Genomic DNA, 24,806 nt, shown 5'->3' with positions numbered 1-24,806 from the left:
TTTTTTTTTTTTTTTTTTTTTTTGGCTCCCTGAAGGAATGGGATAGGCAATATTTATAATGAATTTTTTGTTGAATGTGAGCTGGGTTGGCAGGCACATCTACAAGTTTCCTTTTTGTATTACTTTATGAAGAGTACTGTCAGATTAAGACCTAGTTTTGTATATCTCATAAAATTCACGGTAGACTTAAGTATTCCCTGGGTCAGAGCAGCCACATGTGGCTATTTAAATTAGAGATACATAAACAAAAAATTGGGGACATTGGAGAAAGCCATATTTTGAGTACTCACGGGCTAGATATTACTAATGGTCACCACACTGGACAATGGTAATACAGATTCTCCCGGTCATGGCAGAGCGTTCTCTTGGACACCACTGTGCTGGACTGCTTATTTCTCAGAATATTATAAGGCAAGTAAAAGACCAAAGTAGTAAAAAGCTGGCTTTCTACCCTTCTTTCCACAAAGCACCTTTTCCTGTCTTGTAGTACACTTGATAAAATTTGTAAAAACTTCTGTTGTTGGGCCGGGGATTTAGCTCCTCAGCAGTTCGGTGGCCTGCCTTGCAAGCGCAAGGATCCGAGTTCAATCCCCGGTACCCAAACAAAACAAAACAAAAAACTTCTGTTGTTTTCAGGGGCATCATTTAGACCTTTTTTCTTAATGTTTAATTCTGTTTTGCAGGCTGGCAGTGATGGTGAAAGCATAGGAAACTGCCCCTTTTCCCAGAGGCTCTTCATGATTCTTTGGCTCAAAGGTGTTGTGTTTAGTGTCACAACTGTTGACCTGAAAAGGTAAGACATGGTTGCAGTTTGGGATCAGTCAAAGTTGATTGTATAGACTTCATTATCTTTTCAGTTTGATCCTCTTCCTCTCCTTCACTTAGACTTGATCTAAAGAAAATATATTTTATTAAAATTCTGCTGGTTTCTGGATAGATTTAACTTGTATAAATATTCTGTACAATTTTCAGCGTTAGTAAATTGCATGTGGCCTTTCAGTCATTTTTGCAACTATTTTATATTTACCTTAAATTTCATGAACAGCATCCAGAGCTAAGTTTTGTTTTTTGGTGCCAGAGATTGAACTTGAAACCTTGCGATAGCAAAGCAGGCGGCAGAACCACTGAGCTAATACCTGGCCCCCAGAGCTAGGTTTTACTGTGTGTGAGTACAGTGAAATCCTTTAATTTTCCAGTGAGAACATGGAGCAATGAAGAATTCTCAGTCCTTGGCCTCAGCTGTGCTCTGGACCCTGCAAGAAAAGAGTGGGAGTTTTAGAAGGCTAAATATTGTTGTGGTATATTTCATTTAACCTACTTTTCAGGGAATAAAAAGGAGTTTTCTATAGCACAATTTGAATCATATTTGATTAAACGTAAGTGTAAAGTAAGAGCAGGTATCCTTGGCCCTGTAGTTGTTATTGCTATTTGAAGGGTTGTTTATAGCTTCTCTCCATAGAGCAGAGTGGAGAGGGCTAAAAAGAACACTGACAAATAAGGAGCTCCTTTATGTTAGGAATTTGTATTTTTTTAAATCAATTAAGTCTGAGGTAAAGCTCATTCCCAAGAGATTTAAAACAAAGGTTAAGAATAGTTATGCCAGTGGAAAATCTAGGATTTGGTAGTGGAAATGTATAACTTTTGACATACATGCCACAGCATTGTTCACTGTTATTTTTAAAAAATATATCAAGTCCTGGACAGTGTCCAGGGAGAAGTATTGATGGGCTGTCACTTTGATGGGTGGCATAATTGATGTACATTAGCCTTTATGAGCATCACATCCAGCGTTATCTGTGAACTGTACTCCAATTCCCAGTTCTAGGTTAAGTTACTTTGTTTGTGGTACTGGGGCTCCAACTCGGGACCTTGCACTTGTGAGGTTGGCGGTGGAACCACTGAGCTAAATCCCCAGCCCTAGGTTGAGTTACTTTAGAATCTCTGTTGGTGCCTTAAAATTATTCTTTGCTTATTTCTACTGCTATTGAAAAAAAATATTTTTAAGACTTAAAATGTATTGAAATAAGCCACAAAATCTTCCAGTTTCTCCCCTCTCCTCTCCTCTCCTCTCTCTTTCATGTTCCATACATGTTTATATTTGGTATGGCTTATAGTAGGTTAATATTTATCATCTCAAACATTTTTCATTTTTTTGTGGTGAAAACTTTCAAAATTCTTCCTTCTAGCTTTTTTTTTTTTTTCCCCAGAAACCTCTTTAGTTAGGTATACAAATGTAGAAACAAGCCTTTGCCTCTCCTCTCCTCTCCTCTCTCTTTCATGTTCCATACATGTTTATATTTGGTATGGCTTATAGTAGGTTAATATTTATCATCTCAAACATTTTTCATTTTTTTGTGGTGAAAACTTTCAAAATTCTTCCTTCTAGCTTTTTTTTTTTTTTCCCCAGAAACCTCTTTAGTTAGGTATACAAATGTAGAAACAAGCCTTTGCGACTTGAAACTACCGGGTCTTGGGAAGACATTACCTAGTTCATATTGGGCAGGACTATTTTAAGGATGATGTAAGTCTGTAGTTACCCTTCTCTTACTTTTCTTGCTTGCTTGCTTGCTTTCTCTCTCCCTCCCTCTCTCTCTCTCTCTCTCTCTCTCTCTTTCTTCTCCCTACATGATTCAAAAAGGAAGTTTCCCAATGTAACTCCTAAAAATAGACCATGCCACCAGGCATACACCATTATTACTATGTTCTAAAATACGTGAATTTTTCCTATTCTGTTTTAGGCTTGGAACAAATGAGTTCACTGCCATGCTTTTTATGTACACTGAAAAAGCCTTCTTTGCTCAACACAGTGCTTGATTGTGTTATATACAAATAATAGTGAATCTGGGCCAGAAAATGAAGTGAATCCATCATGGCTATCTCAGTCAATTTGTTTATTTTCATTTATAGACTTTTAAAGGCTTTTTTTTTTTTTTTTGATACCAGGGATTGAACTCGGGTCCTTGCGCTTGCAAGGCAGGCCACTGAACCATTGAGCTAAATCCCCAGCCAAAACGCATTGTCATTGTCATATTTGGAGATGTGTATATGTTTGACAGTAATGTACTCTGCATATAAAAAGTTACACGTGTAAAATAGGCATTCAGGGACTCGAACTGGAAAGTGTCAACAAGTGCGTATTTCCTATGGCTTCGTGTAAAACGAACAGTAGAGAGCACTTCAAACTGAATCCTGTATGTTTTGGTTTTCTTTAGAAATCTTAGATCCCCAGTATATCTTAAAAATGCTTCTTAGGGGGCGACTGAATTGTGTCCAAGCAGAACATGATGCTGAGTCCCTTTCCCCTAGTGCTGGTTCTCAGTTTCCCCTTCACAGGGATAATTGCTTAGAAGTTTAAGCTTTATCCTCTCAGACCTTCCCAGCAATAAACATTGGGTCAAAAAGTGTAGAACAGAGTTGTCACAGAGGAATGGAACATCCTGTAGTAAAAAAATGTCTTTCATAATATATTCTTAAAATGTTACATTTGACTCTAGAGATCTGTGTGGGAGAGAATACCTGTGGTGCTTAGTTTGTTGCTTTTCATGGTAATTGCCTAGTTCCTCGGTGAAAAGTACTGATCCCAGAACAAACCACTGGAGAACAGTAGAAATAGCCCCCCTAAGAGCTATTTAGAAGCTCATTTTGTGCTTTAAAAAATGGTTATTGCCTGGCATTTCGTCCATAAGGAACAAGCCCACTTCTAGTGCTGGTGCTGCACCACCTATTTCTTTGGATCTCGGTTGTGTTACTAACTGTTCAAGTGATGTTCGTGTGTCCCTCGTGAAGCTTTGAACAATCTCCCATTGCTTGCATCCAGGGCAGCCGTAATGCTTTCATAGGAGTTATTTCCAAACCTAATTTTCTATTCATGCTGCAGTTGTATTAAAGAAGTTTTAGATTAAAAAAAAGTACCCAGCTTCAGAAAGAATTTAGATTTGTATCAACTGTCAGTTGAACAAAAGCTGCAGATACATATGTGATGGTATTAAAATTGTAGCACAGTTACCGGTACTGGCACATGTCACCAAATGGGGTAGCCACCGTGGCACAGGAGAGGGGGAGTATCAGAGTGAAGTCTGACCTGACCGGAGGGAAAGAACCCTGCTATCTATCTCACCCGCACCTTTGGGCAGCTGCCTCAGCTCCAGGGCAGTTAGTTCCTATTTAAGTTCAGGAAGGTGGGGAGGGAGACTAAGATGTCTCCAGCGTCGTCTGTGTGGAAGGTATTGTTTAGGGTACTTTTTACTATTTTCAGACTATTTAGAGACCTGTTATTTATTGAATGTAATTCATTGTTTTATAGAGGTCTTCTGGCTCACAGAATCATGGAGGTGGTCAGGGTCTTTATTTGAAGACATTCACCATCTTCATTTTGCCCAGGAGTGTCTAAATCAGAGATTCATATCTTTACAGCACAGTTAGATCTTAAACCTTTCAACGTTGTGGATAAGCTTGGGAAGTAGGCAAGGGGAAGAGAAAGAAGGAGGAAGTGTAAGAATGATAATATGAGAGAAATGAGAGATGCTGGGACACCAACCTGAAGTAGCTGATGTGGTGTATTTGTTGGGATAAACTTTTCTGGTTTTGAAAAATGGGGGTAGAAATGATAATTTTTTTTTTTTTTTTTTTTTTTTGGTACCGGGGATTGAACTTGGGTCCTCGCACTTGCAAGGCAGGCCACTGAACCACTGAGCTAAATCCCTGGCCTAGAAATGATAATTTTAAGAAATTAGCTTTTTATTGTAAAAATAATGCCTGCAATATTGTCAGTGAATACAATCCTCCATGATATTCTCTTGAGAGAATAAGTTGGAGATGAGTTTTTAAAAATCTGGGAAATGTTTCCATTCTCCAGTTCTCACCTCAGTATGAAACTGTCTCATTCTTTGCATTGTCTGTAGTGATTTCCTTCTGCATTAGAGGTAAACATATGAGTCACATTCACAGGTAAGTTACCATAGTAATGGCATAATGTTTTGGAAGATTATTGTGATAATTTAATCAATTTTGCAATAATTTAAAATGTTACTATGAAACTGATACTGGTAGTTGTGCCATATCTTAAAAGGCAAATGCAGAACAAAATCTGATTTCCACAGAGTGTTCAGGTAGTTTACTTTCATTACCATGTCTCTAGTTCCACTCTTCTAAAATAGTCTTCAGTAAGTTGAGAAATCAGTTCCACTTCCACACAGATCTTCCCTAAGAGCAGCATAAAAGGCCCACGGAGAGAGTCTTAAGTGGGACAGAGCTAGCCAGCTTTTAGAGAAGTCACCCATTTCCCGCTGCTGGTCATTCAGGAGTGTACATCTCCATTCTTCCCCTTTGCAGTGCTGACTTGAGCTCCGTGAAGCCCCTAGAGCAGTGATAGCGAAGGAATGGCACATGTGCTACTTGCTTTTCTTTTTTTTGTGGTACTGGGGATTGAACTCAGAATCTTGTGTCTGCCAGGCAGGCGCAGCACCACTGAGCTACATCCGCAGCCTGCTTACTCTTCTTTGAAGACAAAAGATATTAATGTATGAGTTGTTTTTTTAAAACTGAAACCTCAGTATTCAGGTTTGATTGCAGTGTTGGCACTTTGCAATAAGTAAGTGGATTTTGGGTTGCGGTTTGGACACTCTTCTCTAAAAGGTTTGCCATCGCTGCCTTAGCGCAACCCTACAGTTCAAGAGAAATGTGTTTGATGAATATAATCTGCATCCCGCGTGTATTTCTCTCATACGTGTGCGCACAAGGGAAGAACTTTGCTGCTGTGTGTTTTCTTATTTTTTCAAGAGGATTTCAAAGGTTCACCACTAGAGCTGAATTAGAAAAATTATTAGTGAATGCTTTTCTAAACCTGTTATCAACATACGCTTCACAACTGTTATTAAAATATGTTAAGAATTCTAGAAACCATATTTGAAATCTTTTCATGGGTGCTATTTTCTTTTTAAAGTATTTCCCAACAAATTGATATAATTGATAAATTGAAGTAGACACAGATTAGCAGTATTGTATACCACATTTAATCCAGTCAGTAAGACCTTTTTCTTAACTGGAACATACAGCTGCTTAGTATTTAGGAGTCTCAGTGTATGTCTTTTGATGAGTCTGTGATTAATTTTTTTGCTTAGTGGCTTTAATATTAGTCAAGCCAGAAAATAGCATATCTAGTAAGGCATAATTAATAGGAGTAAATGTCCTGAAACTAAAGGATTCTGTGGTACTACCTTGTGGTTTTTGTGTAAGTGGTTATTTACATAGTGTCCAGTATTCTTTTGATCTGTGCAAGTTAACTTTATGTCTTGTGCTTTAAATGCACTTCCAAAAAGGAGCTCAAAAGATCAGTTTCACATACTTGGCACATTTTTCTCCATTTGCAGAATTAACCGGTTACAGATAATCATCTTTGTGAGCCAACTCCAGTGTTGTGCAGCTGTGCTATGCTCATGTTAAAAGCAGTGGCTAGAACTGAGCCACCAGTTCAGTGTCCTCCAATTATTGCAAGTATATTGAACTAAATTTTAATTGAAAATGAGCCACTTAAGTTTATTAAAATATTTGCTCCTTTAAAGGTCCTCCTTTTTCTCTATTTGTTTCTTTTTTTGTATCGCTTTATTTCCTTTAAAAAAATATCTAGAAACAAAATGGAAGAGAACAGAATAATTTATTTTGGCCACAGTACTACTGGAATAAATAAGGCTAAGTATAGGGGAAACCTTCCAAACATTGACGATAACGAGGGCCTTATTTAAAAGGCTTGTACCCTTTGCTTTTTCTAGACATCGGTTAAAGGAAACATTTGAATGAGTTGAATATTTGTTGAACTTTTTTTATGAAGTAAACCAAAAATGTCCCCAAAATTTTAGTCATTGTCTATCAGTTGAGTTTCATTTATCTCAGACTGCAATTCTCACTGTCTTAAGTTTCAAGTATCTGTGAAATGAGTCTTTGCGGGTCAAACAGAATACCCGAGGCCGTGATGACACAGATTATAAGACAACCACCTCACTGGTTAGAACTTGTACATTTATTTGTAGTTTGCTAACCCATTTAGAGCCACTAAAGTTTCTTCTCAAATCTGCTTTCATTTGGAACGAGGATTTGAGATGGCTGTCCATTTAAGTAGTTTCATCACCTTTTTGTTTTCATATTTTGTTTGTTTGTTTGACACAAGGTCTCACTGTGTATCCAGGAATTCAAGGCAGTCTTCCTGTCAGCTTCCCAAGTGCTGGAATTACAGGCATGCACCATCACACCCAGCTTTTATTATCTTTTTTATTTTAAAATCTGTATTTTCTTTTCAGCGGAAATATGATGAATCAGTCACTAATACTCATGGAGAATTGGTAATCATATGCTTGGTTTCACTTTCCTTGTCTGTGTTCTCTAATTAGAATTTTTTTATTACAAATCAGTTAATTCTAGATAACCAGTTATGAACCATTAGCTCTATTAAAGTTAAAACTACTGATCTTATCTCCAGTACAATGTTTTGCTGATATGACATTGAAAGCATAATGGCTTCCATTTGCATGCTTTTGTTTAGTTCATATCCACCTGCATTATTTTTTTGTTTGTTTGTTGAGACAGGGTCTCACTATGTAGTTGAGACTGACCTGGAACTCATTGTGTAGCCCAGGCTGATCTCGAACTCACAGCAATCCTCCTGCCTCAGCCTCCTGAGTGCTGGGATTACAGGTGGGAGCCACCACAACTGGCCCACTTGCATTATTTGATTTGATCTTTGTGTGTTTGAGTGTGTGTGTGTGTGTGTATGGTACCAAAGGTTGAACTTGGAACCTTGCCCTTGTGAGGCAGGTGGCAGAACCACTGAGCCAAATCCCTGGCCCCTATTTAATTTGATCTTTACAGGCAAAGCAGGTCTTCCAGACAGATGAGAAAGTCCAGACCCAAAGAGATCGCAAGTTACTTACTCATTTGGCAGTGATAAATGGCAGAGCCATTCAGTTTGTGACTTAACCCAGTCCTTTTTCTTCAGTTTTTGGTTCTTCATTCTCTGCTGTGCCACCTTTCTCTCTGTCTATTAAATATTTTTGTTTGGGAAGCTTAAAAGCTATCATAATTATTTAAGCAATATCTGTTATTTATTTTAGTCCCCTTCATGGATTATTTACTTATTTATTAATTAATTTGCTTGTACTAGGGAGTAAACCCAGACCCTTCACACTGAGCTCTACATTCCCAGCCTTTTAAAGATTTTTTTTTTTTTTAATTTTGAGACATGATTCTACAAAGTTTGCCTGGCCGGGCTTGACTTTACCATCCTTTTGCCTCAGCCTCCCAGAGTGCTGGGATTATATATAGGCATGTGCTACCCATGCTTGGCTCCATGAGGTTTTTTTGTTGTTTGTTTATTTTTGCTTTTATTTTATTTTTTTTTTGAAACAGGGTCTAGCTATGTAATTTAGGCTGGTCTCAAACTCACTGTGTAGCCCAGGCTGGCCTTGAACTCGAGGCAATCCTCCTGCCTTAGACTCTTAAGTGCTAGGATTACAGGTGTGTGCCACCACGCCTGGCTTCCATGAGTTAAAGTATTGAGTTTAGTCTTCTGCCGCTCTATCCTCTTCTGCCCTGTTCATAAAAAAAATTATTTGTAAGGCCGGGGATTTAGCTCAGTGGTTCCACCAACTGCCTTGCAGAGCACAAGGTCCCGAGTTTGATCCCTGTCCCCCACCCCCCCCAAAAAAAAAGTAAAAGGAAAGACTTCTGTTTCTACATTATACTTAATTGACTTTGTTATAAAAAATGTTGATAGTTTTATGACTTTGGAATAAGGAAATTATTTTTCCAAGTGTTCCCACATTTTTTACACGACAGTACTAAAGAACCTTTATTTCCCCTCATATTGAGGATTGTACCCAGGACCTCATACTAGGCAAGTGTTCTACTACTGAGCTACATCCCCAGCCCTTAAAAGAACTTTCTTAGCCGGGTGTGGTGGCGCACGCCTGTAGTCCTAGCACTCAGGAGGCTGAGGCAGGAGGATTGCTGTGAGTTTGAGACCAGCCTGGGCTACACAGTGAGTTCCAGGTCAGTCTCAACTACATAGTGAGATCCTGACTCAACACCTCCCCCCGCAAAAAAAGAATTTCTTACTCATTACTGACATCATTTCATGAAAGATGTGTGTTGGATCTTCCTCTCTTTTATTTGCACATGGTAGGCGACTGTTCTATTGCTGAGCTACATTCTCAGCCCCTTTTAGATTTTATACAAGTTTTATTAGCTTTCTTTTATAAGATATGCTTTTTTGTTAACTTTTTAAAGTTGAAAATCTTAAGGTTTGAAAGTAAGTATATAAATCTTGAATTGTTAGTTTCTAGACTCTTCATTATGTAGTGTCTCCCTGAGTCAAGGAGGAGATAAGTGAAAGTCTGTGAGTGAGGACCTGAGTAGACGATTTCCAGACTAAAGTTGACTGTGGTCTTGGAGATGGGGGGGGGGCTTTAGTAACCATAGTAACCAAAGACAGGTGTTCTGGATGATAAATAGGAATAAGCAAAAGAAATCAGTGAGGTAGAGAATAGAAAAGAATTTTTTCTGACTTGGAGTTGAGGGCTTAACTGAAGTGACTGTAATGTTACATAGGCTCACCTCACTATTTAAGTGAATGTGGGCCTGGAAGACCTCCCTCAGGTTTCGTGTATCCTCATCATTTTGTGCTCATCTTCTCCGTGTCAGACTGGTCCTCAGGAAAGAATGAGAGTTGGAAATCAAGCTAGACCTTGACTTTCAGAGTCCCCTTTTGGAGCTTAGGTTCTTTTATTGTTGTTTTTGAAATGGGGTTTCGTTATATAGTTTAGGCTGGCCTTGAATTCAGCAGTCCTTCCCACATCAGCCTCCTGAATTCTGGGATTACAGTTGTGCATCACCGCACTTGGCAAGGAGCTTAGATTCTTCTAGACGTTGCTAGAAAATGTCTTATTTTTGTTTGGTTTGGAAGAGAGGCTCTAGAGGTTGGGAAGAGGAAGACCTCTTTGTTATAAAATTTGGATTAAGCCAGGGATTTAGATCAGTGGTTCTGCTGCCTGCCTCACAAGCACAAGGTCCCAAGTTTGATCCCTGGTACCAAAAAAAAGTTTATAAAGTTTGGATTAATCAAATAATCATAGTCTTTGATTAAAATTGTAATAATAAAAAGCCAGGTGTGGTGGTGCATGTCTGTAATTTCAGCACTCAGGAGGCTGAGGCAGGAGGATCTTTGTGAGTCCAAGGCTACATAGTGAGTTAAGTACCAGCCTGAATTACATAGTGAGACCCTACTTCAAAACACCCCTCTACACACACAGTGTACTCATAAAAGAAGAACCCTTCCTCAAACCTAAATTGAAAGATAGAGTCAGAGAGACTATGAATGAATAAGAGCAGGAGAAAATGTTAGCTTTGCCAAGTAGAGATGTAGGATCACCTCTGTTCTAGGTGTATTGGACCTTCATGAAGCACTTAAAGATTTCTTTTATTCAAATTCTGTGCATTTGTGGCCAGGAAGGAAAAGGCAGGCTGGACACCTAATCTGAAAACCAAGATAAATTGCTTTATGGGTTATAATGGGGGAGGAAGTTCTTTGAAGTGATGTATATTGTTACAGTGCTTTTTTATTTTTTATTTTTATTTTTTGTTTTTTTGAGACAGGGTCTCATTATGTAGTTGAGACTGACCTGAAACTCACTATGTAGCCCAGGCTGGTCTCAAACTCACAGCGATCCTCCTGCCTCAGCCTCCCTAGTGCTGGGATTATAGGCATGCGCCACCATGCACGGCTTTACAGTGCTTTTTAAAAAGCTTAGTGTTTTCTTTTTTCGTTTTTTGTTTTTTTGAGACGGTTTTGCTGTTTTAGTTTAGGCTGGTCTTGAATTTACTGTGCAGCCCAGGCTGGCCTTGAACTTGCAGCAATCCTCCTGTTGGGACTATATAAGGTGTGCCCCACCACGCCAGGCCAAAATTCTTGCATAATACAGATTTTAAGCCTTTCTTGCTCTATATAATACTTTATCCACCTTGAGTTGCTTTTTACTTATGCTATCTTTTATGTTAAAGTAATTTTGATATTAATCTTTTTCCTTGTTCCAGGCTTTGAAAATGGGAAGAGAGCACCAGGATTTGAAATCTCTTTTTTTTTTTAATGATAGCAAAACTACTTTTTTTTTTGGTACCAGGGATCGAGCTCAGGTCCTTGCTCTTGTGAGGCAGCTGGCAGAACCACTGAGCTAAAGCCCCAGCCCTACATTTTTTAGGAAAAGAAACAGGTTCTGTAGTGCAGATTTGGGCCAATACATGTAGGAAAAGGAATACGGCATGAGGGTGGGCTGCTGTGAAGAGAGACGGTAGCCCAGGACTTGGAAACTTACGGTGAAGAGGGTTGTGAGAGTTGGCCTCTCTTCTCCCTTACCTAGGAAGGAAGCCTGAGGAGTACGCACACTTGACGTCCGTCGTAGGTGGAGTCACGATAACTGGTAGCAGAATTTAAGCCGAGGCTGACTTTCCCAAGTCTTCTTCCCTCCTCCTCCTCAGCCATTTCTAATAAGCACCTTATTTAAATTTAGAATGAAAATGAAAGACTTTGTCTTTTAGTTGACAAAGGCTCTTCACTGTCTTACCATAGATTATATACTTTGTGGAGATTTGCTTCTTGTTAGCATACTCTTACAGCTTCTTATACTTACTGAAAAAAAATACCATTGTTTTATTCATGCTCAATTTTTAAAGTCTAGAACCACTCTGAGAATCAAAGTATTGTTCCCTCTTAGCATAAAAAAAAAATCTCATTTTGACCACTCTTTTGCCTAACAGGAAGCCCGCAGACCTGCAGAACTTGGCTCCCGGAACCCACCCACCGTTTATAACGTTCAACAGTGAAGTCAAAACAGATGTCAATAAGATTGAGGAATTTCTTGAAGAAGTCTTATGCCCTCCCAAGTGAGTATCAAATAAAATACGCTTGGAAATATTGCTGCGTATTTGAAGCTTTGGCTTGTCTTTACAGACCTTAAATTGGCCAGGGCCTTGCTCTAGGTTCCTTACAGTTAATGCTAGTCATAATTGGCTTCTTGCTGGGGTATAGGCCGTGGTAGCAAAGGTAGGAGCCTAAACTTGAAATAACATGGCAAAAGCAGGTTTAGAATATTTGAGATAGATTAGAAAGATCTGGTTATTTGTGGGCAGTTAGTCCCAAAGTGAGAGGGTTCAGGAAAGAGAAAGGATGGAAAAGACAAGGGTCCCTGAAGCAGCCTGAATGTCGGAGCCGGCGAGTGGTACCCTGAGCTGTGGGATTTGCTCTTAATCTGAAAGGTAACTTTCTAAAGTACAGTCTGAGTCCAGGGGAATTGCGTTTTTACACTCTATCCTTAGGGTTCATATTTACCCACTTCTTTGAGAAGTGTCAGATCTTCAAGTGCACTGTAATGGTTGCTACATAAATTTGCATACTATTACAAACTTGGTATTGGTTCAGAGCATTATTACTTGTAGGTTTTTCTGGTTTCCTTATCTTAAAGAATAGCATGTTTCTTTTCCTCTGACCCAAGCTTTTCCTGCTGCCTAAATATGACTTTCATGGAACCTCCATGTCCAGATATTTATGCTATGAATGGGATTATCATGGGAGAGGGCCCTAAATTAGTTGCTCAATATTCATCCATGCATTCATTTATTCCTTCACTGGGGTAAAAGACAGACCAGATATACTGAATAAGATGGTTCCTGCCCTCAAAAAGCACAGTGAGATATGAGTGGAGAGTCGTGTGGGGATGAGGTATAATGAAAGGCTTTAGATGGGGGCAGCACTTGAGTAAGTCTTACTTAGGAAGGAAAGGAGGGCTGGCGGGATTAGGGAGGAGGTGTGTTAGGGCAGACAATCATTTTGAGTAACTGTTTCTTTTGGTGACCTAGAAGAATGGCTGGAGCGTGATATGCAGGATTAGGAAAGGCGGGCAGGATGGTGGCAGGAGAAGCATGAGGAACCCTGCCTTGTCTCCCACCAGCCTATTGTCTGCTGTGAGCAGAATTCCTGGCTGGTTAGCAGTTTTGGGCTCAACCTGAAATTGTGTTCTCTCCACCTGTTTTTATACTAATTAGAAAGTTTGTCTCCTGCTTTCCTTTTTAAGTGCCTGACTTTTTTCATCTCTTTTCTAGGAGTCCTATCTTCTTTTATTTCCAATAAAGTGAGTCCAGACCAGCATTAATACCACTGTATCTTAGGGTTAGGGTTATTGCTCAGTGGTAGAGTTCTTGCCTTGCAAACGCAGTCTCCATTACATACTAGAAAAAGCAACAACAAAAACCTTGGTATCTTAATTTTTCCTCTAGGATAGGCATATATTTAGAATAGCAGTAAATGAAACCAGAACTTCTTAGAAAATGTGAAGGCTTACACACCAGTAAGGAACTATTAGGAACATGTATTCAACTTAGTGGGAATGACTTTTAGAAGATTGTTCAACAAAAAGCCTACAAAAAAGATCTCTTTTTTTTTTTCTTCTATCAGCTGTGAGGAGAACTCTGTATTTGTCAACTTGTCCTCTGACCCTGATTGAAAGTGGTCTGCTCACCAGGGTTTTAACTCATTGGCATCATGCCTGCCTCGCAAGTGCACAGTCCTGAGTTAGATCCCTGGTACTGGGAAAAAAAAAAGTGATCTGCTCATGTACCCATGGATCCTTATATGGACATTAACTCATATGTAAAGAAGCAGTTTGACTCACTCGTTTTCTGTGAGGGAAACTTTTGTTCTAAAGCATTGACTGAAGTGGTTATTGTCTGAATTTTTCCAACTGTATTTTAAGTTTTTAAAATTAGTGGGCTCATAATAAACATACCACTTTAGTTAAATGGACATTCCCTCATGTTATTAGTCTTCAACAGCAATAACAACAAATCAAAAATTTTATTATTTCTTGTTATTTTTCTTGGAGGAAATAGAGTTAACATCAAAATGTTCTGGGTTCTTGGCCCTCCAGTGTTCTCTAAGATGTTGTTTTTAATTGGACCTTCAAAGTGAACATCTCTATATAGAAAGTAATACTGTTTGTTTGTTTGTTTGTTTTATTTATTTTTTGGTGTTTTGAGACAGGGTCTCACTATGTAGTTGAGACTGACCTGGAACTCACTATGTAGCCCAGGCTGGTCTCGAACTCACAGTGATCCTCCTGCCTCAGCCTCCCAAGTGCTGGGATTACAGGCGTGCAACACCACGCCTGGCCTAGAAAGTAATACTTCTTAATAGAAATTTCAGCCCAATTTGGGCGAATTCATAGACACTATAATCAGAGATGAAAAGTGTTCACAAAGAGCGAAATTCTCAGGAATTTGTCTTTTTATGCTGTGGTTTATATTCTGAAGAGTGTCTGAAAGGCTTTACTTCACATGGAAGGGGTTATTTAGATGTTACTAGTGCCTGTGCTGTTACCAGTAATGCTCAAGTACGGTTCTGTGCCGCACACTGTTTTGTGGATGATGTCAGTCCTCACAGAGGTGTCACAAAGGGGAGTAATCCACATAACTTGTCCATGATCTCACAGTTAGTGCCGTTACACCTGGAGTTCCAGGTTCACTGGACATTAAAAGCGTGTTTCCTGTTTTCTGCTCTTTCATTTCAGTGGGTTGAGATTCTCTAAAAGGAAGTCTTTATTTGAGGCTGTCTTCAGTGCGTACAAAATTGGAAGATAAATCAAGTTTAGAGGAAGGACAGGAGAGAAGTCAAAGATAGTTTTTGTGATAAGCAGGTGAATTTTGGAACAGTTCAGTGAATGCTTTGAAAGCACAGGCAAGGTTTTCCTTGATTTATGTGCATATTGGAACTGCACGTTTGGAGGTGCTGCGCCTCTCCTTCAGTGGACTTTGCAGCTGCAGTGCGGAATGTTGACAGAACAGCTCAGCCTCTTGAGGAGTGGGAGGAAGTGTTTCCCGAGCTGCTGCTGATGTCCCTTGCTCTCTCCTCTGTTGTTCTCTGAGACCTTCCTGTCTCACTCACTGCTCTTTCTCTCCAAGACAGTGATAGTAATGGTGAACCTTTTATAGCTGAGTGTCCAAAGCGCAACCCAAAACCCACTTATTTATCTCAAAGTGCCCGCACTGCAATTCAACCTGAATACTGAGGTTTTAGTTTAGAACAAACAACTCGCACATTAGCTTCTTTTGTTTTAAAAGAAAAACAAAAAAACATTTGCTGTAGGTTCGCCACCACTGCTCTAGGAAGTCTTTACCTATTGCTAATCCCCAACCTATGCTGCTGGGAAAGCCTTCTTGTTTCTTGATAGTTTGAAAAGAGGCAGAAATTTGTACAGGTTGGTAGATTGGGATCTAGTGTTTCTGTGTGATTTTGGCCGTAAGCAAATAGAACATGTTTGTGTGAATAAATAACGGCAAAAACAGGATTTTGGTGTAGTTCAGGCCAGCCTTGAACTCACTATGTAGCCCAGGATGGCCTCCAAACTTGTGGTGATCCTCCTACCTCAGCTTCCCGAGTGTTGGGATTATAGGCATGTGCCACCTTTCTTGCAAATCTTTATTCTTATCTGTTCACCAAAATAGGACTCTAGCTAGAACATTACGGTTTTTATTTGTACCTGGGATCAAACTTGGGTCCTTGCACTAGGAATATTTACGTATTTTTAAAGTTGCAACTATGCTTTGTGCTCATGATTATATCTCCAACACTTAGTACACTGCCTGGAATATAGTAAATACTTAATAAGTGTAAAAATAAATATATGCGTGAATAATGAATATATAAGTGACATGAAATTCAGGCCTGCCTTTCTGAAGGTTTTTTTTTTATGGTTAAGTTGCTTAATTAGAAAAGTGTATGTAAAGCTAAATAATGGTTGAGAAGAAAGAGTTTTGGAAACTTGTTTAGCAGGACAGACAGATTACCAGAGAAGCACCTCACTGTGCGTGGTCTCTGTCCTACTGTTTCCGCCCTCACACTGCTTTGGGTGATCAAGACGCTTGAGCAACCCGGTCCATTTTCCAGCCATCAGTCACTGGTGCTGCATGCAAGGCTTGCTCAGTGCATGGCATACTAAGGGTCTGGCTGCTGTCCAGTGATGACCAAGTACTGGAAATGTGACCAGTGCAACTGAGAAGTGAATTTTTAGTTTTATTTAATTGTATTCACTTATGTTTGTACTCACGTAGCTCCATGGCACTAATGGCTGCTCTAACGAACAGTGAAGAACACTGCCATCATCACAGAAAGTCCTGGACAAGCACTGCTTGAGAGATCTCAGATGCGGGTTGGCCTGGCACAAATCTCTCAACAAGCGAACTGCCTTCCTAGCATTCTAAAAATCAAGCGGAGGGTGGAGTTCAGATGCCCTTCAGTTGCCGAGAATATTTAATATGTGAACAAAGTACTAAATATACAGCTTTGTTTCCTAAGGGAAAAAGTGTATTTAAAAATGTCATAGAAAACAGATGATGGCATTTCTTAGAATAGTAATTATTAGAGGCTGTCTAGTAACTGTTGGCATAAATGGTTTGTTGGTTGGGTGAATATGCTAATGCATCTTTGAAAGATCTCTAATCCATTATCTCTTTTTCTATTTAGGTACTTAAAGCTTTCACCAAAACACCCAGAGTCAAATACTGCCGGAATGGACATCTTTGCCAAATTCTCTGCTTATATCAAGAACTCAAGGCCAGAGGCAAATGAAGGTAAAAACCAAAAAATATTGAATTGGTGTTACTACAAAACACCTGAACAATGAAAAATTATTATTATGACAGTGATTATACATGACTACTTTGAAGTCTAGAGATTACTCCAAGTATTTTTGTTTTTGTTTTTTTCAGACAGCGTTTTACTATTATAGTTCAGACTGGCTTTGAATTCAGTGTGTAACCTAGGCTGATCTCTGATCCTCCTGCCTCAGCCTCCCCGCTGCTGGGATTCTAGACATATGCCACCATTCTGAGTACCCAAAAACAAACAGACACCCCATACTGTCTTTCAGAGTTGATGAGGGCTAGGGATTTAGCTCAGTGGTTTCGGCACCTGCCTTGCAAGCATAAGGACCCGAATTTAATCCTTGGTACAAAAAAAAACCTTTCAGAGTTGATTAGAGATTTGGTGATAAACTGGGGTAAGTCATTACATTGATGATGTGTTTCTAGCTAGTGGCCCATTACTGATGTTTAGTGAGTGAAGCTGTTACATGCTTTTGAGAAGTTACTATGAATGGAGCTATGCAGAGAATTAGGGATGAATAAACAATAATGGTTATGTGGTTGTGGTTTGAAATACATTTGATTTAGCCTGACCTAAGCTGTTATTACATCTTTTGTTTATTGTTGCACACCAGCAGCCTCAAATCAGTGTGAGTGATTTTTTTGAACTAATTATCCTCAAAGAGCAGTTTTTGGAGTTGCTTTCCGAAATTAATTAGACTCAACCCTTCAAATTCCCCTCATAAAAGTAGAATGTTTGTTTCAGGTCATATATCCATGTGAGAATTATTTAGTACAGATGCCATTTTTTAATTTATTAAAAGATACTTTATGGGCCAGGGATTTAGCTCAGTGGTGCTGCCGCCTGCCTAAGAAGCTCAAGGACCTGAGTTCGATCCCTGGTACCAAAAAAAAAAAAGATGCTTTATTTCATTTACCAAATTCATGTGTTGTGAAGGGAACATTTCCTTGAAAACAATCCCTTACAATAGCCTGTCTTAACTACACCATTCAGTGATTTCTCCTTTTCCTCTGGAATGTTAAGCAAAACAGTGTAGAGAGAGTGGTAGTGTTTTAAATTTACAGAAATAACCAAAAATGCTAGCTCCTAAAAGTAGTTCTAGACAATTCAGTAGTTTGTGTGGGTTTATACATGTTCATAGCAACAAAGGAATAAGAATACATACTGGGGTGGGGAGGATAGTGCTGGTTAAGCAGGAACAACTATTTTTTTGTTGTTGCATTTTTTTTTAAAGTGAAATACTAGCTAGGTGTGGTGGTCCACGCCTATAGTTTTAGCACCTAGGAGGATGAGGCAGGAGGATCTTGACCAGATTAGGCTACATAACAGGACCCTCTCTCAAATCACCCCCCGCCCCGCCAAGAGAAACACTTGCTCCTCTCCTTATGTGGTTCCATTAGGCAAATTGCCAAGCTATTCAGTGTGTTTTTTTTAATTATTAATTTTTAAATTGCACCATTTTATAATTTAGTATTGGTTTTCAGTGTATTTTGCTCCTTTTTTGGTACAGGGGATTGAACTCAGGACCTTGCACAAGGCAGACGTGGCACCACTGAGCTACATTCAAGGCCTGGGAAATGTTTTTCTACAGTGAAGGGAAAAAGGAAAAGTTTCAGTGCCCAGGCCTGGCTTACATCTATTTATAATGTGTTCCAGTAGCTCCCTTGGTTTGGAAGCAATTTTCTTCAGTAATTGGTTTTTTTTCTGACTAATGTTTCTGTCCAAGCAATCTAACACCAGGCGAATGGTTACGGCGAACCCCCTTCCTTCCCACAGCAGCGTCTCGTCTGGTGCATGCTTTCATGCAGACCGGCGGCTCTCTTCATAAAACTGCCCTTTATGCCCAGATCCTTGCTGCACTATTCTTTGAGCTCTCTTAAAGTTAAGGTTTTTGTTTCTCTGTGTGGCTTTTGAGGGTGGGGGATGGTGGTTGAAATATCTTCTGACCCTTCATGGAGAGGAAAAGGGAATAGAACGACTCTGCTTTTGCTGTGAGGGGTGAGAGTTGGGGAGGAAAAAGTGACTCACTTAAGTATAACTGTGGATTCTATTTTCTTCCATCAGTTTGTTACAGCCTTAAGTAGCCACCTACGCTTACTGTCTTCAGAATGCTATTACCAATAAGAACAAACAGCATAGTGGATTTCACAGTGCATAACTTAGGAGGCGTTATATTAAATTGCCTATTGGTAAATAAGAATCCCAGTTGCCAAGCAACTTCCCCCTCCAGGGACCTGTTACCGCCATGAGACTTTAGAAAACATTATTCCAGATCACTGTGGAGCTTAATGGGTGTCCCTTATGTATGTTCCTTGCAGGTCTTTTTCTCTGTCTGCTTAGTGTAAATAGATAACTTTATTAAACCTAAAAGATTACTGATGGTAATCCATCTTTTTTGGGGGGTGTGGTACCGGGAAATCAAACTTGGGTCCGGAGCTTGTGAAACAGGCGGCAGAACCTTGAGCTAAATCCCCTGGTCCTCCATCTCCTTATTCACCCAAATACTGATATGTTACATAGAGATGGGTTTATAATTTTACATAGTAAATCAGTAGACAGACTGATTAGTTTTTATCAGCCTTTTAAATATAAAATTCAGTATATTTAGACATTTAGAGGGGTACTGTGGATTAAACCCAGGGTCTCATGCATACTAGGCAAGTGCACCACCACCGAGCTACATCCCAGCCCTATTTTGGACAAGATCTTTTAGGGTCTAATTCTAAGGGATGGATTAGATGCCTGGATGCTTTAGCTTTGTGTTCGTCAAAGTGAAACAAGGACCAGTGCTTAGATTGGAATACAAAGTAAATAAGATTTAAAGATGAAAATGAAGAGAAACTGATGATACATGAGATAGATGGAAGGAAAAAGCAAGCAAGCAAAATTCCTTTGATAACAAACAGGTCCAAGTTGACTGGGAATAAGTTTGTAACCTTTTAAGCGTTAAAAGAGAAATTAATAAGCAATTACTTTTATAGGGTTGGATTAGGCATCCCCTAAGTTTTTTTCAGTTCTGTGGCTTCATAATTTATGTAATTTGCTGAGCTCCCAAATAAAACTAGTCTGTTGGTATTTATATTTTAAGAGAAAAATTATTTTACCGTTGCTGAAATCTGCCACTATGTACTTTTCAGGCTTATTTCATAATATCTAAATTCTTGTTTTTAAACGGAGACCAGTAACCTACAGGTGAGGATTATTAGTTCCTTTTTATTCATGTGTCCTCCCTAACCCCCTTGGTGGCTTCCCAGTCTCTCACTGGTCCTGTCTTTCTCTCAGGAAAATGGGGTGGGGATGGTTGTTCACAATCATGACTGTGAAATTACATTGTGTACTTAAACATCTCTAAATACTCATTCATTTTAATCCCTCTTCATTTTATGTGAGCCACTCCATATGTAGCCTAGCTATTAAAAATTGTGGAAGGTTTCCCTTATTAAAAGTAGCAGTAATTGTGAAATTTGGTTTTAGTCATGTGAAGTGTTCATAATTTTAAAGTAATCTTTATTGTTTTCATTATGAATTGCACAGTGGAAATGCTCATGGTTCATTTACTGTTTTCTGCTTTGAATTTTACTCATTCAAATCATATAAAAATGCATGCTTGTTGGAGAGTTAGAAAGCATAGAAATAAATTTAATATAACTTCAGTGTCAAGAGTATTGGGAAATAATAGTGCTCCTCACTTATTTCAAGACAAGGGGCTACTTTCTCATGGCCTGCTGCTGCCTTCTAGTGGTTAATCCTCACATTTTCTTTAACTAGCTCCAAATTCCTTGTGGTGGCCTTGAAATGTTGAGTAGCATGGTTTTTGGCATTTCTTAGTACCTGTTTTGGTGGCCATACCTTACTGTTATATAAAACTTATGTCAAACTAATTCATCCTTTGTTTTCAATAATCTTGAGATTCTGTTTTCTTTTTTATTTTTTCCTTTTAAGTATAACCATGAAAAGTTTTTTGTTACGTCCTCTACTAACCAATTTCTCAGATTGCATAGTTTAGTTATGTTAGCAGTATGCATTATCAGTGGCTTACATGCGGTTGATGCAAGGTTAAATTTATTGCTTTACATTTCTAACTATTATTAACTAATAAATTTAGAGACAGAGTCTCTCTATATTTCAGACTGGCCTTGAGCTATGTAGCCCAGACTGGCCTCAAACTCAGTGTGATCCTCCTGCCTCAGCCTCCCTTGTGCATAACCACATCTGGCAATTTTTAATTTTTAAATGGCTTGATTCCTTGTCATCTGTCCCATTCCAGTTGAGTTGACTTTGTACTTTAGCTTCATTTTACTGAGTTCCAGTGCCCTCTACTGTTTGTTTTCTCTTTAAAAGTAAATTAGCATGATCTTAGCTCTAGTTAGTGTGACCTTTTATTAATAAAAGTTGTGTATGCATCTATGATCCTATTACCCATCACGTGCACTAGCACATTACAGTCGTATTTACGCACGTTAAAACTGTTGCCAGTTCTTTAGGTTTTAAAAGACATTTTAGCTGTATTTTATAACGACACTTAGTGCTTTATTTACCTCATTCCTCAATTCTGGCAAAACTATAATAGTAGTCAAGTACGAATATTTTTGTATATTTGACTTCATTCATTCACTCATCGTTGTGCTGGGTGTTAGCCCCAGGGCCTCATGCATGCTAGGTAAGTGCCTACTTCGGGGGCCGTACCGAAGAGTATTTTTTTATGTATGTAGAAAATTCAGAATAATCTACAAACTCCAGGTGGGTGTGGCAGGTGCACGCCTGTAATCCCAGGCTGAGGAGGCTGAATCAGGAGGATCCTGCAAGTTTGAGGCCAGCTTGGACATAGGGAGACCCTGTCTTACAAAACAAACCAAAAACAATAAAAAACTACAATCAGAATAATAAATCTCTGGTTATGAGATCACTGTGAAAATCAGTTGTGCTGGATGTGCTGGTGCACACCCACAGTCCTACAGTTGGGCAACTTAAGTTTAGCCAGACTCCACCTGAGCTTCCCAAAGGCTGGCAGATTTCTGAGGACACTAGGTGCTGAGCTGAGCGGGGGAGGGCATGGTCTGTGTGGAAACTTGAAAGTCAGTCTTGCGTGTTTCTAGGGTTTGTTTCTCTTCCTGAATCTTATTGCATTTGCAGAATGGGAAACCTGTGGATAAACCATGCCTTAGTCCATAGGGCTACAGTGTAGTCACTCGGGATGACAAGACATAGGAGTGCGATCTACCCAGGGGCTCTGGTGCATCTCAGGAGGGCAGGCAGCTCCCTGGGCAGGGTGGGCCTTGGGCCCTCGTGCAGGCTGGTGGGCAGTGACAGGTCAGTGGGGCAGACCTAAGACTGTGCCCCTGGTGGGCTGTGACTGAATAGAAAATAACCCTCCCCCCAAATGATTTTTAAGTATTGTTCTTTATGTAGCTCTCTTGGTACTTTTTTGTTTTGGTTTTTGTTTTTTGGCACCGGGGATTGAACTCAGGTCCTTGCACTTGCAAGGCAGGCCACCGAACCGCTGAGCTAAATCCCTGGCCCTCTCTTGGTACTTTTTAAAAGCTCACGTTGGCATCTTCTTCCAGTGTTAAAGGCATCCCTTGGCTCTGCATTCTCTGATAAGTAGATTAGCTCAGATTTAAAATTCTTAGTCACATTTATTGTCACAAATTGTTCTGTATTAATACTAATACTGCCTTTTTCAATAAAGATTGACTTTTGTTGCAAAAAACTTTAGCAAGACTGTCTCAAAACAAAAACTAAACATAAAAATCAGTTATGTTTTTGTGTAATAGAGGAATCTCATGATGTGTAGAACATTACGAGAATCTGCCTTGTGTTAAAGACTGGATGGCATTTGAGGGCATTTCTAACTCAATGAACTGGAGGGTGTAATCCTCTCTGGAAGCCCTTTCCCACCCTCTTTTTGGTGTTCTTAGGGTTTCTCCCCGAACTCATGATCTTGTGCTTGTGAGATAGGTGCTGGAACCACTGAGCTAACTTCCTGGCCCCGTGTTCTTAGGGCTTCTTGCCGCGGAACTTCTGCCTGTCCACTCCACTACATTTCGCTGTATTCCCAGAGCTTCCTCATTCCAGACACCGACACCCAACTTTCTAGTGTGCATCTCTATTCCATTGTCTTACAGGCACCTCAAGCCTATCTTTTAAACTGTACACACTCCATAGCCCCCAAATCTGCTTTTCCTTAGGAAAATAAATGTCTCAGTAAATGGCATCAGCGTTCCTCTTGGGAGTTTTTGTTTGTTTGTTTGTTTGTTTATTTGTTTTTTTGAGACAGGGTCTCACTATGTAGTTCAAACTGCTCTGGAACTCACTGTGTAGCCCAGGCTGGCAAACTCAACAGCAATCTTCCTGCCTCAGTTTCCCAAGTGCTGGGACTACAGGCGTGCACCACCACGCCTGGCTCCTCTTGGGAGTTTGTTGACTAACTTCATGTCACTATTTCACTTCCCATGGTTTAAATTGTCTGAGGATAGGAACTTTTTATGTCTTACTCAACAGCAAATTCAACAGTGCTTAGTGCAAGACTTGCCATGCCATTTGGGCTCAGTTTATATGTTGCTGAAAACCTCTGTCTCTCTTCCTTCATATTCACGCTTGGCTCCTGAACCCTGTTGACTTTTTTTTTTTTTTTTTGAGACAGGGTCTCTACATAGTTGAGACTGAACTGGAACTTACTATGTATGTAGCCCAGGCTGTTCTCGAACTCACAGTGATCCTCCTGCCTCAGCCTCCCAAGTGCTGGGATTATAGGCGTGTGCCATCACATCCGGCTTGAACCCTGTTGACTTTTAACTAAGTGCCTCTAAACTCCATTCATTCCTTCTTGTGCCTCTAACCCCTGACATGGCCAAGCCTTCCATCCTTCTGTCAGCTGTCTGAATTCCTGTAAACAACGAATGGGAACAATTTGAAAGAAAGCTGTTAGGTTAGGACCTAGTTATGTTGCTGTTGAATTATCTGATGGGCAACATTAAAGCTTTACTTTTGCCTTTAAAAGATTCAGCTTTATTCAAACTTACTCGGGTTGTCATAGATGAAGTCATATTTAACTTTCTTTTTGAGAGGTACTATGATTATTGGGGTGAACTCATCTATACTAAGAGCATGGAGGAAGGTAAATTGAGAAATAAAGAAGATGGGATAATTGAAGATCTCTCCCTTGTTATTTCATATTCCTTTTTATCAACATTCCTGCTCTCTGCTAATATATTACCTGTAACTTTGCATGTAGAGTGGTGGCTCACACTTCTCTTTGAAAGTTTTTTTTGTGGGGGAAGTGAACTTGGGACCTTGTCCTTGCGAGGAAGGCATCAGAACCACTGAGCTGAATCCCTGGCCCTTCTCTTTGAAACTTAACAATCATAGCACCATTGACTTGGCTCTTAGAGAGGCACCCAACTCAGTATGGTGAATCAAACTCTCTAATCTGACTTTGCTTTTTTTTGGCGGGGGTGGGGGGGTGGGTACCAGGGATTGAACTCAGGACCTTGCACTTGCAAGGCAGACACGGTGCCATTGAGCTAAATCCCCAGCCATCTTTGTGCTTTTGATATTAAGATGGTGATAGGGGCCAGCGATTTAGCTCAGTGATGCTGTCGCCTGCCTCACAAGTCAAGGTCCCAAGTTCGATCTCCAGTAACAAACAAACAGAAAAGTAAGATGGTGCTATTCTTGGCTTCTTACATAATAAAAATTCCCAAACCCCAACCTTTCGGTTCGGATTGTTTGTACAGGTAATAGTATCTAACTACTTTCTTAGCAGACATTTCTTAGTGATAAATCCAAAGGTTCTGGTGGAACAGGACTTAAAATTGAAGAGTATAATCTCTTGTCCTTTTGAAAATTTCTTCCTTAGGTGTGTTAATGCAGTTGACTTTTCCCCACTCTCGTGCAGTTGAAACATCAACTGTCAGACCATATATTCATATATGAGGCATTTAGTGGTTGACAAGATTTCACAGGTGCCACACACTGAAATTGGGAGGGTCGTTTTTGTTTACTTGAACAGCCATGAGCCAGGGACCTTGTCCAACTTGTTCTGTGGAGCCAAGTGTCAGAGTAAGTGCACGACACATAGGGTTTGTTTTTTTTTTTTTTTTTGGTAACG

At 39.7% G+C, this 24,806-nt stretch overlaps 1 protein-coding gene across 2 annotated transcripts in view; it reads left to right on the top strand.

Annotated features, from left to right (window-relative positions):
- Clic4 (chloride intracellular channel 4) overlaps positions 1–24,806 on the top strand; it is a 59,200-nt gene that overhangs the window by 31,104 nt on the left and 3,290 nt on the right. Inside the window, exons 1-4 of one of the 2 annotated variants that reach the window (XM_010633656.1) lie at positions 292–411; positions 684–793; positions 11,800–11,925; positions 16,556–16,662. In XM_010633656.1, coding sequence (XP_010631958.1) covers positions 307–411; positions 684–793; positions 11,800–11,925; positions 16,556–16,662 — 448 coding nt within the window. In that variant the 5' untranslated portion in view covers positions 292–306. Of the gene's footprint in view, positions 1–291; positions 412–683; positions 794–11,799; positions 11,926–16,555; positions 16,663–24,806 lie in introns of those variants that run through there. The other variant, XM_033767374.1, reaches the window with a different exon arrangement.

The sequence above is a fragment of the Fukomys damarensis genome, unplaced genomic scaffold (genome assembly GCF_012274545.1).
Source record: "Fukomys damarensis isolate Sample0158 unplaced genomic scaffold, DMR_v1.0_HiC HiC_scaffold_23, whole genome shotgun sequence".
Lineage (NCBI taxonomy): Eukaryota > Metazoa > Chordata > Mammalia > Rodentia > Bathyergidae > Fukomys > Fukomys damarensis.
This window is presented reverse-complemented; position numbering and strand designations above follow the sequence as displayed.